The sequence below is a fragment of the Thamnophis elegans genome, chromosome 4 (assembly GCF_009769535.1).
Source record: "Thamnophis elegans isolate rThaEle1 chromosome 4, rThaEle1.pri, whole genome shotgun sequence".
In the NCBI taxonomy this organism is placed as follows: domain Eukaryota; kingdom Metazoa; phylum Chordata; class Lepidosauria; order Squamata; family Colubridae; genus Thamnophis; species Thamnophis elegans.
Window position 1 is genome coordinate 111,399,011 of NC_045544.1, and position 16,405 is coordinate 111,415,415.

General features: G+C 43.7%; 1 protein-coding gene across 1 annotated transcript; it reads right to left on the reverse strand.

Moving 5' to 3' along the window:
• Window positions 1–823: 823 nt before the first annotated feature.
• On the reverse strand, window positions 824–6,109 carry PRSS55 (serine protease 55). The gene is made up of 3 exons (XM_032215008.1): window positions 5,259–6,109; window positions 2,154–2,296; window positions 824–1,334 (listed from the first exon to the last, which is right to left on the reverse strand). The coding sequence occupies exons 1-3, from the start codon at window positions 5,434–5,436 to the stop codon at window positions 1,026–1,028; spliced, it is 630 nt and encodes a 209-aa protein (XP_032070899.1). The 5' UTR covers window positions 5,437–6,109; the 3' UTR covers window positions 824–1,025.
• Window positions 6,110–16,405: the final 10,296 nt, after the last annotated feature.

Below are 16,405 nucleotides of genomic sequence, written 5' to 3' on the forward strand. Positions count from 1 at the left end.
AAGCTAAAAACCAACATAGCTTGTAACAGGGCTGCAAATATCTCTTCCGTACAAATCCAATCAGCAACAAACACAGGAGTGGGAGGGAGTCTCATTTGAAAGTGTTTTCCAGAGGCCTAACAACCACCTGCAGGCAGTCCCTGGAATAACAGACTTTTGCATAAGCCTAAGTGTTGGTTTTACCTGCAGAGAGTCATTGAAGGAAACTGACTTTCTCTTCGATTTAAGGCAGATTTTAATGGTGACTGCAATATCTTGGGACTAGGAATCCAAATCACACTCCCTCACCCTCCTCTGAAATCCACAGCCATTTCAGGACAGCTTTTTCAGCCCAGAACTCTTCCCAAAATACAATTTCATACAATGATCAGCTGATCAAATTATTGATCAATAATCAAAAAATTATTGATCAAATGATCAATAATAGCCAAATATCTTGGGGCCTTATCTATGATGCTGCAATACCAACAGATCAAGATTGATTCTGGTCAAAGTTACCAATCAGGATAGTGCTATTATGAAAGAAGACCAAGCATAATAAATTCCGGCAGGCTTCCCAAAAGGAAAAGCAGATGTAAGTTCAACCTGAATTGTCACCACAAAGATTTTTTATACACCTACCGTAAATATTCCTTGAGCTCTTTAGTGTCTTGCAATACACAGTGTGGCCACAGGATGTCTCCCTATCTTGCACAAAATATACACCCGGGTCCCTTTTAATGGCTAATAAAGATAATGCTAGGAATTGTGCAGGAAGTGTTCTTACTTAAGTACAAAAAACTTTAATTCTTTTTTTAAAAACCCTATTTATTATACATATATAATAGTCCGAGAAGGCTCTGCTGAGAGTTATAGCTGCTTCCCAGCAACCTTTTCCAATATTTGCTTTCCGAAAATATCAGATAAACAGGCTTCGATCATCCTTCTGGCAGGACAGGAATCTTTGCCCAATGCATTCGGATGGTGCTGGATTGGGGACAGATCAATACACAATATCAGAATTTTATAATAAAAAGGAGTTCAGTTCAGTAAACTGGATCCATCAGTAGCAAAACTGGAGCAATTGCGCTGGTCATTGAAAGGAGGGGTGAACCGGCAACAGAATCTGGGATAAAGACTTGAGTGTAAGGTCCAATGTCATCTGCTCCTTCGGGAATAAAGGGCTTTCCTTCTTGTGCGGTGGTCTTTTGTATCCAGTCAAGGTAGCTGAAGACTGCAGTGTAGACTGTGGAGCTTGCCTCTGGGTCACAGTTACCTCCCCAGCTTGCTATGCCAACCACAAACCATTTCATGTTACTTCCAGAATCACAGAACAGGGGACTCCCACTCTCCACCTGGTGAAATAAAAGTATATCTGAAATAGCCCAAATTCCTATGCAAAAGGCTTTGAAGGGGTCAAAACAATATGTTAATCGTGGACAATCAAATGTGTCTTTGTCATATTGAGTTTTGTCTCAGCAGGCAAAGATCAGCTTTCTCCTTCTTTTTCATACCAACCAATCTGTCAAAATTGTAATGAAACTTTACCCAAATGAAACATATATTCTCTCCCTACATATTCTAGCCTCCATTTTAATTTCCATTCCTTATTTCTCCTGGCTTGGATTTTGGATTGTAAACACCAAAAGGAATAGTCTTGCATAATAAAAATGATTTAAAACATAGTTTAATCCTCCAACCAGGGCCCTCTCCTTGCCTTCAAAATTTTATTTAACTGTTCTATTTAACAACAATCAAAAATTATAATAAACCCCTGAAGCTTCTGAATTCTTCCTCTCCCACACAAAATACACAAGATCTGTCTGTTGTAGCAAAACCCTTGCTCCTGTTTTTGTTACTTAAAGGGCTAACAAGCAAATCAAAGGATCACAAAGATATCAAAGAAGAAAGAGAAAAGAAAGGATGAGAAAAGCAGAAGAAACACAAGCAAAGAAAATAACCAGGTGTCTTTTCTTCTTTTCTGAATATTTGGTCTCCAATATTGTGGGCTTGAATTTAATATATCCCTATGCACTAAGGAACAGTTTTAGCGTGTTACTTTCCTAAAATATCTTACTTAGGTGTTTGAAAGTTGCATAACAAAAAATAGGCACGAATCTGTTGTGCAAAAGATATTGGGTTCTTCTAGTAGCTCAAGATGAGATTAAGTGTACCTCACAGTTCTCCTCCATGTTTTCCTTGGAAACAGCACAGAAGACATTCCCGATTAACCCTTGGATTTCCTTGGAACATACGTCTCTGTCAATTAGAGTCACTTTTACCTTCCTTAATATGTGGGTTAATTTCTCAACATTATCTGCAGGCAAAAGGAAAGGGTAAAGGCCAAGTAACAGTTTAGAATCAACCAATAATGGATAGAAATCAGCCGCCCAGCGTTTCACAGGACAGAATACATTAAGAAACATCACTGTCCTGTCACCATAAACAAGGAGCAGCCCTGCCAAATTCATGGAATTATGTCAGAGATGCCAGCTTTGCTCTCATGTGATACAAAGGGATCCTGGCCTCATATATTATGAAAGAAGGGAAGAAAGAATTAGGAATAAGGTGCACAGCTTGAAATGGGTGGGCACCATGTTGTTGCCATAATCCCTTATTCTATGGTCCTTGCAGAACAACAAGACTGTGCTGCTGAAATCAGCCAGTCAGAGAGACTTTCCAACATTTTCTAGAGCAGGGTTTCTCAACCTTAAGGGACATAGACCAACTTCCACAATTCCACTGCCAGCTTGCTGGTTGCTAGCATGCTAGCTGGGGAATTCTGGGAGTTGAGTTCACACATCAAAGTTGCCAAGGTTGACAAATACTGTTCTAGAGGAAAAAAATACATTAACAAGTTAGATTAGATTAAGTCATCTGTAATGAATTAGCTTAGCTAAAGCCATCTGTGGAAATCCTTGAAAACCCCTTGAAATTAAGCTCGCTCTTGGGCCAGTTGAAAGTATATATATATATATGGGTTCCTACCGGTTTGGACAAGTTCAGTCGAGTAGGTAGTAACTCAGCCAGACACGCCCCCGAACCAGTTCTACTGGCGGCATGGCGCCATCTTGTTTTTTGCTTCTGCACAGAAGCAATTTTTTAATGACCGTGCATGCACGTGTAGTGTGCATTAAGCACGTGCGCAGCGCACCCCTAAGCAAACGGGCAGTAACACAAGCTGGAACCCACCCCTAATGTATATAACTGTATCTTATACCAGTTTTCAAAGTAGAGTTAAAGTACAGATTTTTCTTTCATCTTCAAACTGATGTCCCACAGTCAGTGAAGAACCAAAACTGAAAAATGAACAGCTCTTTCAGTGAGATAACAATCCAAAACACACCTCCAAATTAATTATGAAATGCAGGAACAAAGATAAAGGCTTTGAAAAGGCCTCCACAACCTCCAGATTAGAGACTTTATAAAAATTCCCTTACAATATTTCTAAAATGAAAGAGTTTGGTGCAGAAGGATGGGGAAACGTTCCAAAACTAAGCAAAGAAGATTCTTGGCTGGCTCCAGGAAAACCTATTTTTGCCAAAGGAAGGGTCAATGCTGCACCTGCTGCATACTCAGTTTTCTTATTCTGAATCTGTAAACAACTGCCAATAAATAATGTATATATGAATCCAAATTGATAGCAAAGCATCATTACTTTGCATGACATAGAGATTATATTAGCTTCTATTCACTTAGAGATTCATAGAAACATATATTAATATCTAGGCCATTTATCCAATTAAGTGCAGTATTTGTTTGTTGGCGAAACTCTGCCTTTCCTCCTGTATAAGCTCTTAAACGGCAGCTAGTCCCTATGTGGGCCAGTGTCGGATGAGGAGCCCCACCACAGTCACATTCAGGGGAGGGTTGTCTGCCCCACATTTTTTCTATTCTTATGAATCAATGTATTTTAATATGTAACCTAAATGTATATATAATTTTTTGAATTCCTCAAACCTTACAAAAGTTACTACAGCATGTGTGTGGGGGGGGGGGTTTGTGCGCACATATGCATGTGGGGGGGGCGCGCTTTGCATTATGGGTGTTAGTATGCAAGCACGCTATCGTACACACACACTCACATTTTTGGCACCCAACAACAAAAAGGTTTGCCATCACTGCTCTAGGCTAAATAAATAAATCATAGAAACATACAATTTGACAAGGGTGCCTAATCATTTGTATCTAACTGTACCTGAATATATATGCATAACCTTATGTGCTGTACTTACACACACATGTACTGTATATACACAGCTACAAAAATGGCCTGCCATAATTAAATAGTTGATTGAGGGACCGGTGTTTGAAAACTCTTCCCTTTAATCTTGTCTGCAACCTAAGTTGGGAATGAGAAGTTGGCTGCTACTTTACTCCTTTCCCTTTCCCTGGAACCAGCGTTCCCACCAATGTCTATTGTTAACCCTCACAGTAGCAATAGCAATAACCAATATTTAAAAGCATGGGGAGGAGGGGCAGAGATTTTCAAGATTCTATTTCTAGATTGAATTCATGCAGGGAAGGAACCCTGTTCATGGAAACCTTCCATTTCCGCTCTTGATTTTTCCTTTTGAAGCTGCTCATTCACCTTCCCTGTTACTATGGACTGTATTTTTTGTAAAGACTCTTTTTATCCCTCTAGATAACAAGTATTTGCTTTTTCATAATCCCTTATTTTGAAAGGGGGTGGGAGATGGATGTCAAGAAGGAACTCGGTAACCTTTATGTAAATACCACCTTAGCCTTAGATGGGGGAAGGAAGTGGAGAAGATAGGTGGGTGGGTGAGGAAAGCAACTCAGAATTTCCCCATCTCAATTCTCTTTAGTGTAAAAGGGATAATCTGTACCCAGCTTTCTGGAGTCTTTCACTCCAGCCTATAATAATAAAGTAGAGTGCCAGTAGTTGATGTGAGTTTCCTAACCTGGCCTACTCCAAAAAGTTGACTCAAGGCTAACTAACTCGTTTCCAGGCCAAATTAGACTAAGGAGTAGGCTGCAATTCTTCTTGTCCTTTCTTTGATTTGGTTTCAAACTTCATGGTTTTGGCCATGAAAAATTGGAAGGCAGAGTTAGAAAGTTTTTCTTATTGGAAAGGACAAAAAAAAAAGAGGAAAACTTGTTTTTCCCCAAAGCACAGTGAAGTCATCAGTAGCAAAAGCTTTAAAATACCACCCCATCTCCATTTTGCAAATTCCTCCCTAAATTGAGATTGTAGTCAAAGTGATAAATTTAAGGGAAGGCCATTTGGTTCAGGCTTGGATTAGAAAATGCAGTACCAGCCATCACAGTCTCCCATGTGGCAACCCAGCAGTCTTGCCATATGCTCAGGTCCTGCAACAGGGGCAAACAAACTGGTGTCGTTTTTTCACTGAAGTTGATGGGAGAATCCAATAAGATCAAAGCAATGTTGTTTCTGAGACTGGTACTGTTGAAGTCTTCATGGATGATCATCATATCCAACTTCTTTTCCTCTGAAGGCTCCCCATGCAGGATGACCACTATGGGGAGATCTAAAGAACTTGGGAAGAAAGATGGAGGCAACACATTATTGAAACATATTCAAACCCCAAGAGGTGGCCTGACCAATCCAAAAAATAAGGCATATTGTTCAGTTGGGTCAATGGTATATTTAGTGCAAAAATGTTTTAAAGGATGAGTATATCTGTTGTTTTGAACCTATCCATCAGTTGTAAGTTCCCAACCCTTTTTTCAAAATCCCTTGAATTCCCACCTTGGAATGGCCTATGGATTGGTGTACCTGGGACCTTGAACAGAGAAAAAGAGGTCAACCTAAATTGCTTCAAGCAACAAAGTAGAGCAGGCAGGATAATTTGAATTAGCCTGCTGTAGCGGACTGGTGGTGAGAATATGAATGATAAGTGTTTTTTTTTAATTATTTACCTGCTCCTATTCAAAGCTCTATTCCTACCTAATTCATTTTGTTAATTCTCCTCTGCAGTCAGTTGGCATCCACATCTATTTAGCCTGCTTTAGTTCTCACTCAGGGGTGGGTTCCGGCAGGCACTATTGCTGGTTTGCTCATATGCACACTGTACACGCGTTCTTAATATGCTCAATAAAAATTGTTCTGCGCATGCTCAGAAGCGAAAAATAAGATGGCAGCACCTACGGCCTGCCCAGAGAACTGGTTCAGGGGTGTGGCAGGCCTGGGTCACTGCCGGTTCCAGCGACCCAGGCTGCCAAACCACTACCCGTTCGGCCAAACCGGTCTGAACCGGAAGAAATCCACCACTGTTCTCACTCAATTGTTATGAGTCTGTGTGACCGCTCCTTATTTTCCTGAATATGTTTGCACTTCCCACAAATGTATGGACATCTTTCTTACAACTTCTCTGCAATACTCACAGGTCCTCCGTGAAGCAGTGAGCTGCAGACAGGATCCACCAGCTGCTCAGAATTGCTCCTCTGCAGATAACCTTGTCTTTGGTTCGAATGCTGACCTGCCAGAGTAGGGTTTCAGATGTCCCTGCTGAGGTTCCTTCTTTGATTCTTGGTACTGTCCAGGAAGTGGCTCTGAATTTGGAACTCAGGCCACATGAAGAAATCGGAACAGTAGGCAATGTTCTCAATTCTGTTTTAAAAAAGTGGAATTCATTCCTCTAAATTTGTGCGCATTTTCCAAGTGTGAGAAAGTTAAGTGTAAGCTCATTGGAACTGTATGTCTTAGCCAGTCCTCTGTGATAATACAGTATAGCGTGGACAGCTCCAAAATTATGTTTTTTTCTTCTGGGATGTATGGAATTAAACACATTAAGAAAGGATTCCACCTACTTGCATAAGAGACAGTCATGGAGGAGACCAGAAACAGAAGTACAAGCAGCTGCATCTTGCCATCTTTTTAAAGGAGTCCTCCACATTAATGCTGAACAAAGAACTTCCTACAAATAGCACCGTGTAGCTCAGAAGAAATGTATTTGCCTAGAAGAAGCATGACCCACATTTCCTCTGCCCCATGTGACCTCATGCACTACCTAAATCACCTGTGATGATATCATAATGGAATCCTGGGGTTTGCCTCAGGGGTGAAATTCAGCAGGTTCTGACAGGTTCTGGGGAACCGGTAGCAGAAATTTTGAGTAGTTCGGAGAACTGACAAATACCACCACTTGCTGGCCCCAGGAGTCGGGAGGGAATAGGGATTTTGCAGTATCCTTCCCCTGCCACGCCCACCAAGCCACGCCCACAGAACCGGTAGTTCAAAAAAAAAAAAGAATTTCACCATTGGTTTGCCTGGTATTTGCAAATCCATGAATGTGTGTCAATGTTTCTGGTACTCACATTTCAAAGCAACCTGGGGTTGGGGGTTTTTTTAAATGGTGAAATGATCACATGTGGCAGGTACTCAAAAGACTGATGCAAGTTTGAGACCGAGGGGCATATTTGATCTTTAACATGAACTGTATGGGTTACATTTCAAAAAGTAGGGGCTTGAGGACAGGGGTGTCAAACTCATGTCATCATGGCAGTGTCACATGACATATCACAACTTCCCCCTTCCTTTGCTAAAGTGGTTGTAGGTGTGGCCAGCGGGTGACACATCTGGCCCATGCGTTTGACAGCCCTGCTCTAGGAGAAACAAGTGGGCAGAATCAAGAAAAAAATGAATTTTGATTGAATTTAACTTAAATTAGGTCATATGATTATAATTTGGCAGCAATGTTTGGAGGGTTTCTATATAAAACTTTTCAAAAAATGAAATAATAGAATTGAGGATTAATAGAAGCCTTTGATTTAGTGAATAGCAATAGCAATAGCAATAGCAGTAGACTTATATACCGCTTCATAGGCCTTTCAAGCCTCTCTAAGCGGTTTACAGAGAGTCAGCATATTGCCCCCAACAATCTGGGTCCTCATTTTACCCACCTCGGAAGGATGGAAGGCTGAGTCAACCCTGAGCCGGTGAGATTTGAACCGCTGACCTGCTGATCTAGCAGTAGCCTGCAGTGCTGCATTTAACCACTGCGCCACCTTGGCTCTTTTAAGTGAAAAAGATAATGAATTCTAACTGTATAAAATGAGTCAAAATGTTTTAAATTACATTATGGAAACATTATTAAAACAATAAATACTTGGTCAATCCATGTAATTAGCTAAACAGCAGGGATAATTGTTTGTCCCCAAACTGGATTAGACAAACTGGGTATGAAAACAGGAAAACTAATTACTGTACATCATGCTGTTTACCAAAAAAGTGACATTCACAGATTATACAGATTATACAAAATAGTGCTTGTAAAAAGATGTTGCACAGAGTCAAAATATGACTCAGGTTGAATATATTAAAAAAGAAACTGCAGGAACAATCATAGCAGTTCAAGAACAAATCCTGCAAAGAAATGCCAACAAAGCCCAAAAGGCCAATTACTTCCACTAGACCGATTAGATCCCACAGATTAGGCCTCCTCCGAATTCCATCCGCCGGCCAGTGTCGACTGGCGACTACTCGGATGAGAGCCTTCTCTGTGGCTGCTCCGACCCTCTGGAACGAACTCCCCGTGGAGATTCGAACCCTCACCACCCTCCAGGCCTTCCGCAAAGCCCTTAAAACCTGGCTGTTCCGACAGGCCTGGGGCTAAAGAACTGTTGCCCCCGTCTCGAATTGGTATGACTGTTGTGTTTTAATCATGCATTGTTTTTTTTATGTTGTTTTTAATTTTTTTGTTTGTATCCCCCTTCCCTGGTTGAGTTGTGAGCCACCCTGAGTCCCCTTTGGGGGAAAAGGGCGGCATATAAATAAAATCAACATTCAACATTCAACATTCAGTGATATAAAATAAACTAGGAGATAATCTCATTAGTGGCTGTAATAAAACCATTGAACAGAGTGAACATGCTATATTTCCATGATACGCATTAAAATTATGCCCTGGGATTTAGGTAGGAAATTTGGCTTTACTGTTTGTAAGAATCACTGAGAACTTGTGCCTAAAAAGTTTTGCAAAATGAAAAAAAATAAAAATGTGGGATTTCAAAATTTATTCAAAAAAATTGAGAGGAACTTAAAACAAAATACATTTCTGTCATAGAAAATTTGCATGCCAAAAGTTAAAGAGACCCATTTTAAATTATTCCTGATATTTAAATTTACATACTGGGCATTTGTAATTCCTGCTCTAATCATAAATTTCTGAACACTATGGTCTGTTTACCAACAGATTATTACATACCAATCTTTATCCACATAATTCTTTGCACACAAGTCATGGGGATCTTTGAGATATCCCCCCGTCTTGTTTGAGAGGCAATTTATCCTCCTTTCACTCAAAAGCATAGCTCTCTCAATGACATTGCAGAGATGCAACACTGGCATATAATTAAGATTATTTTTTGTTGCCATCAGCACCCCCAAATATGATATCTCATTTGTCCTCAATGAAATTCAGAGCTTTTTCTCCTGTTGCTCTAGTTGTATTTTTACTTCCTTCACTACTCCCAGATTCCTAATTAATTGGGGTGTGTGCATGCTTATGAGCTCTGCAATGAAGAATAAATGCTGAAGAGTGTTATGTAAAAATTGCTTGGCTCGTTTCCAGGTTCCATTAATTAAGCAAGTGTTGGCAGAATTGACAGCCATCTATCCACACCAATCTCCAAGGGCAAACCAAATTCATGGAGGATAAAGCTATCAATAACTACTAGATCACAGGGATATTTTTCTCAATACTCTAAAACTGCTCTCATATCCTGCTGGCAGTCTTCCCAATGATATCTGGTTGGCCAATATGGGAAGAAGAATTTTGGATTAAAGAGGCCTTTGATTTAATTCCATGTGCTCTTTATGTTCTTATTAACCTGCTCTACTGAACCTCAGATAATAGTTCTAGAGGATTGGGTTAGGGAGAGAAAGAGGGAGAGAGCGAGAGAGAGGGAGAGAGAGAGAGAGAATGAATGAATGAATGAATGAATGAAAGAATTCCTAAATAAATACACCAGAATGCCCTTCGACAGTGTTGAGATATCTAGCTAGGATCAGAGTTATGTCAAAGAAGAAACGTGAAAAAAATCTACACCACTATTAGAAAGGGTACCACTTTATTGAAAGCAATTGGGACACCCAAAGGAAAAATCTGAGTGAGAGGTATATTCTGGCTACAAATCATTGTATTCATATATTCCAATAATGAGAAAGAAAGGCTCACAATAGGGAAAAGAAGCCTGGGTTTGTATGTTTTTAAAAAAGAAAATAGCAATTATAAGGGATAATATAGATTGGAAGCTATTATATGAAGGAAAATGTTTGACCTTCTCTCCACAAGCTGTTTTCTGAATGAACCCTTTTCTCTAAACAGTAAATTAATGCTATTTGCCAAAGTTGAGCTAACAAGCAAGCCACCCATCTCTTTGACATACGTACATGAAGCAAAACGGCATGAAATGGATACTGACATTTTGCCATTCCCTTGCATCTCTTCCTTAATTATTCAGACACTAATGAAGTTGTACACACAGACACACAAACCTTTTGCCAATATATTAATCCTTCGAAGAGAAGGTCTCTAAACCTAGGCCAAAATATACACTTAGTTGCTCTATTTTTAAAGGGAGAATGCCAACTTTATTGCCAACTAACAATAAAACATTAATAGGCTCCATTTTTCCACACACTTTCTTAGGTCTCATGATTAAAGATGAAGTATCTACAAAATAATCTCACCTCCGAAGGACTCAGTGACTTTATCTTGCTAGTTCAGTGAACTGATTAGAGTAACCGGTTGTTCACAATGTGTTCGGTTAACTTTTTAAAATGCTTATTTTGTGAAAATATCCTCCATGCCCACCAAGCCATTTGTGGGGTGATGGCCCATATTCTGGAAAAATGTATAAATCATGCATTCATTGGTATAAGTGAAATAAAGTTACCACCAGAAAAATAAATGAAAAACTGAATTATAAATCCAGTCTGGATATGGCATAAGGTCTATGGGTGGGCTAAGCAATTATCACTAAAATATAACAAACACAAAATAATAGCTTATTTCACAGAAAGTGCTCTGAGTCACCCTAATATCACTCCTATTTGCCTGTTCCACATAATGGAAGTAGCTAAACTGATCAGGAAACCATTATTGATAATTTGTTTCCTGTTACAATTCAAGTAGACTTCCTGGATTGCCGTGAACCAGAAGCCAAGAATAAAACTTGGTTCAAAATTCCATCTTATTAAGATACTCTATTAGTGGTGAGAATGGTACTGAAGAGCTTTAGGCTATATGCTAGTTGAAGGTTGCCCATTTCTTCACTGATAAGGAAACAATCCTTGACACACTGATGTCATTTTCTCCCCTTTTTTGGTAAATGAAAATCAGGAAAACAAATCATAGGCAGAGTACAGATATATATTCCTGGGGGATCTGAAACAGCTACAATTACAATCACTTCTATAAACTTCCTAGGAGCTGAGCACAGGGCTTTTAATTGCTAACAGATACTCTGGCATTCAAACCTCAGGACCTATCAGTGGGATGAATATATATGAATGTGTAGGCAGGTGTCCTGTTAGTCCAGGGAGGCACCAGTATCATATTCTATGGTGGATCTCACAGTCTCCCTTCAGAACTGGCAATGTCTTATGTCACAGTTCACTTGCTCCAGTCAGGATAATGGTTTGGTTTTTTTATGGTTTTATTAATATTTGTAGGCCGCCCTTTTCCCTGAGGGGACTCAGGGCGGCTCACAGAAAACCAAGGGAGGGGGAACACAACATTAAGACGACAACATATAATAAAATCAACACCATACATTCAATATTCGGGCGGGGTAACGGTCCTTATCCCCAGGCCTGACGGGCGAGCCAGTTCTTCAAGGCTGTGCGGAAGGCTTGGACGGTGGAGAGGGTACGAATCTCCACGGGGAGCTCGTTCCAAAGGGTCGGGGCGACTGCTGAAAAGGCCCTCCTCCTTGTAGTTGCCAGCCGACACTGGCTGGCCGATGGAATGCGGAGGAGGCCCAGTCTATGCGATCTTATAGGTCGTAGGGAGGTAATCGGCAGAAGGCGGTCTCTCAAGTATCCAGATCCACTGCCATGTAGGGCTTTATGGGTGAGTAAAAGCACCTTGAAGCGCATCCGGAGATCGACAGGTAGCCAGCGCAGCTCGCGGAGGATAGGTGTTATGCGGGTGAATCGAGGTGCACCCGCGATCACTCGCGCGGCCGCGTTCTGCACTAACTGAAGTCGCCGGATGCTCCTCAAGGGCAGCCCCATGTAGAGCACATTGCAGTATTCCAGCCTAGAGATCACAAGGGCCCGAGTGACTGTTGTGAGTGCCTCCCGGTTCAGGTAGGGTCGCAACTGGCGCACCAGGCGTACCTGGGCGAATGCCCCCCTGGTCACAGCCGCTAAATGGTGGTCGAATGACAGCTGTGGATCCAGGAGGACTCCCAGATTGCGAACCCTCTCTGAGGGGTGTAAAATTTGACCCCCCAGCCTGAGTGTTGGAATGTTGGCCAAATCTTTAGGAGGGAAACACAACAGCCACTCGGTCTTTTCCGGGTTGAGCACAAGCTTGTTAATCCTCATCCAGTCCATAACGGCCTCAAGACCCCGGCCCATCACGTCAACCGCTTCATTGATTTGGCACGGGGCGGACAGATACAATTGAGTATCGTCCGCATATTGATGGTATCTAATCCCGTGCCTGCGGATGATCTCTCCCAGCGGTTTCATGTAGATGTTAAATAGCAGGGGGGATAAGACCGAACCCTGCGGCACCCCATAATTTAGGGGCCTTGGGGACGATCTCTGCCCTCCCACTAACACCGACTGCGACCTGTCCGAGAGGTAGGAGGAGAACCACCGTAGCACGGTGCCTCCCACTCCCACCTCCCGCAGTCGTCGCAGAAGGATACCATGGTCGATGGTATCGAAAGCCGCTGAGAGGTCAAGGAGGACCAGGATGGAGGGATGTCCTTCATCTCTGGCTCTCCAAAGATCATCCATCAATGCGACCAAAGCGGTTTCTGTGCTGTAACCGGGCCTGAAGCCAGACTGGAAGGGGTCTAGATAGTTTGCTTCCTCCAAGGACCGTTGGAGCTGAAAGGCCACCACCTTCTCAACAACCTTCCCCAGAAAGGGGAGGTTGGAGACCGGGCGATAACTGTTAAGAACAGCTGGATCCAAGGATGGTTTCTTCAGGAGGGGTCTCACCACCGCCTCTTTCAATGAGGTGGGGAAGTTCCCCTCCCGAAGGGAGGCGGTTACAACCGCCTGGATCCAGCCTCGTGTCACCTCACTGCAGTTAGCAACCAGCCATGAGGGACACGGATCCAGAACACAGGTGGAGGAGCTTACAGCTCTCATGGCCTTGTCCACATCCCCGGGGATAACATCCTGAAACTCAACCCAGAGCTGTTCTACTTGGTCCCCCTGTGCCTCGGCTGGAACTGCGGGTGTGGAGTCCAAGTCCGACCGAAACCGAGCAATTTTGTCCGCTAAGAATTGGGCATATTCTTCCGCTCTGCCCTGCAGGGGTTCCCCCGTCTCCCTTTTGTTTAATAGGGAGCGGGTTATCCTGAACAGGGCGGCTGGACGGGACTCAGCGGATGCAACCAGGGAAGCTATGTGTGATCTTTTAGCTGTCCTAAGTGCCCTAGTATATTCCCTGGTGCAGGTGGTTACCATTGCTCGGTTCGATTCGGACTTATCGGACCTCCAACGGTGCTCTAGGCATCTCCTCCGGCGCTTCATTTCCCGGAGCTCCTCGGTGAACCAAGGAGGCCTCCGGGATCCGCCGCCTCGGAGGGGCCGCAGTGGCGCAATCCGGTCGAGAGCCTCTGACGCTGCAGAGTGCCACGCAGCAGCCAGAGTCTCCACCGGACTGTGGGCGAAAGTGTCAGGAATAACCCCAAGCTCTGTCTGGAACCTTGATGGCTCCATAAGACGCCTGGGGCGGAACCACCTGGTCGGTTCCTCCTCCCTACAGTGGGGGTTTGGCCTCCGGAAGTCGAGCCTCAGCAGGCAATGGTCTGACCACGACAGGGGTATGATGTCACTCCCCCTCAGACCAAGATCATAAATCCACTGCTCCGAGAGAAATACGAGGTCAAGCATGTGTCCCGCTGTATGGGTTGGGCCTCGAATTACTTGGGTCAAGCCCATGGCTGTCATGGAAGCCATGAACTCCCTCGTCCCATCAGAGTTTTCACCGAGCGATGGCAAATTAAAGTCCCCCAGGACCATCAGCCTAGGGAACTCAATCGCCAGCTCGGCTACCGACTCGAGGAGCGAGGGGAGGGCTGCTGCAACGCTGTTGGGAGGCAGGTACGTTAGCAGCAAACCCACTTGACCCTTGAGGTCCAACTTTAGCAGCAACGACTCACACCCGACAATCTCCGGAGCAGGGACCCTGCGAGGAACTAACGACTCCCGGATAACAGCGGCCACACCCCCACCCCTTCCCTGGGCTCTCGGCTGATGCAGCACCTGAAATCCCTCTGGGCACAGCTCTACAAGGGGGACTCCTCCCTCTGGGCCCAGCCAGGTTTCAGTAATACATGCCAGGTCTGCCCTCTCGTCTATAATTAAGTCCCGGACGAGAGGAGCTTTATGAACAACAGACCTGGCATTTAGCGACAACAGCCTGAGACCAGGGTCCTGACTACTCACGCCATCTGGTCTTGGAGTGGGACTCCCAGGGCCGGAAGGAGGGATCTCTGTAATGTAGCGAACCCTCCTTCCCCGGTAATGGCCTGCCCTGAAGTCCCCGCCGTATCTGCCCCTCCCTGTTACGACCGCAATACCCCGACCCTCTCCCGTGTCTCTAGTCCCCCCAACCACCCTTCCAGCCCCCGCAACTCCCGGCAGGTCCTCCGAATCACACATACTCATACACTCCCCCAAACAGTCCCCACGTAATCGTTAAAAACATAAAAATATACAACAATATAATCATAAAAAGTGGGACATTCATTCATCTCATACATACCTCATGCATAGCCCGTACAAAGAGAGAGAAAAAAAAGAAGAAGGTAAAGAAAGAATAAAAGTTAAAATAGTTGCGCAATTAATTAAAAGTTTTTTAGGTGCGAGTTCAGTTCGTTGCTATCAACTGTCCATCTGTTGCCCAGACCAAAGTGTCCTTCTGGGAATAGAAACCAGTAGTAATGATGGTAATAGTCAGGGCTAAGACAAACAGGATCACAAGCCCTAGGTCTATGGGTGAGGAAAATCTGATAGGCGAAGTCCCAAGCGGCAGGGAACCAATGTTGGTAAAAGTAAGCAGCGTTGATAGAAAAGGTAGTGTTGGTAACCAAGGCAGAGTTGGTAAAAGAGGCAGTGCTGGAACAGGGGCTATATTGCTGAAAGAAATAGTGACAGTACCAGCGGCAGTGTTGATAAAAGGGAGCAGCATTGGTGAGGGAAGTAATGTTGTTAAAAACAATGGTGTCGCTGTGAAGCCGAGTTAAGTATGGAGGGGAGGGGCATCCGGAAAAGGCTCCAGCCACGGCATATCCAGTCAGCCGCCCGCTTTGCCTAAGCCGGACAAAGCCCCCGTTCGTATTTCCCAGCTCCAACCAATGATGATAAATCCTCAGCCCAGCCAAAGTCACCATAAGAACCCCCAGTTCTCTAAGCTGTCCGCCACTCTGTCCACCGAGTTGTTCTCCAGGCTTCAGAGCTTGTAAAGATGAAAATAGGGAAGGGGCCAAAGAACCCCTCCGTTGTTGAAGCCGCCGCGCCACGCCCTTACTTGTCTCCGTTCCCAGTGCCACCATGGAGCTGCTGTACTTATCGCCTGGGATGCCCAGCCAAATGTACCATTTCTTGTTTTTCTTGGTACAATGAAAAATATAAAATATGAATCTCTTGCCCAGAAGTATGTACTCAATGATTTGTTTAGATAAGGTAATTGATGGCTTTCAGGATAATGTGATTAATTGTTGTTACCTTGTGTTTCCAAAGGAATGATGAAATCTCTGATGTGATCATGTGATATTATCTTAAAGACCTATGAATCTGGTGTTATATAAGTGAGCAAAGATCAAACCTGCCCATCCAGCAGCAGAGACTGTTGTTATTTGTAAGGGAACATGTTTCCTCTAAATCAGGGGTCTCAAATTCAAGGTCCATGGGGTGTTTAGATCTGGCCCAGAAGCTGTCCTGGAAACAGCAAAGGACTAGCCTGTGATGCCTCTGCCAGCAAAAGTGGAGCTTGAGAGGCCTGTTTTCGCAGGCACAGCACTCAGGCCACCATAGGCGCTCCCGACACGAGTGATGTCAAGCTGGCCACGCCCCCCCCTGCCCCCCCCCAAGGTCAAACACAATCCTGATGCAGCCCTCAATGAAATCAAGTTTGACACCCTTGCTCTCGATTCAGATTGAGGATGGAGTTCCCCACAGCTTGAAGATGATCTGTGTCTCTTTTAGTCTCAAAATCAACCTTTGGTGCAAGGCTTTCATTTTGTC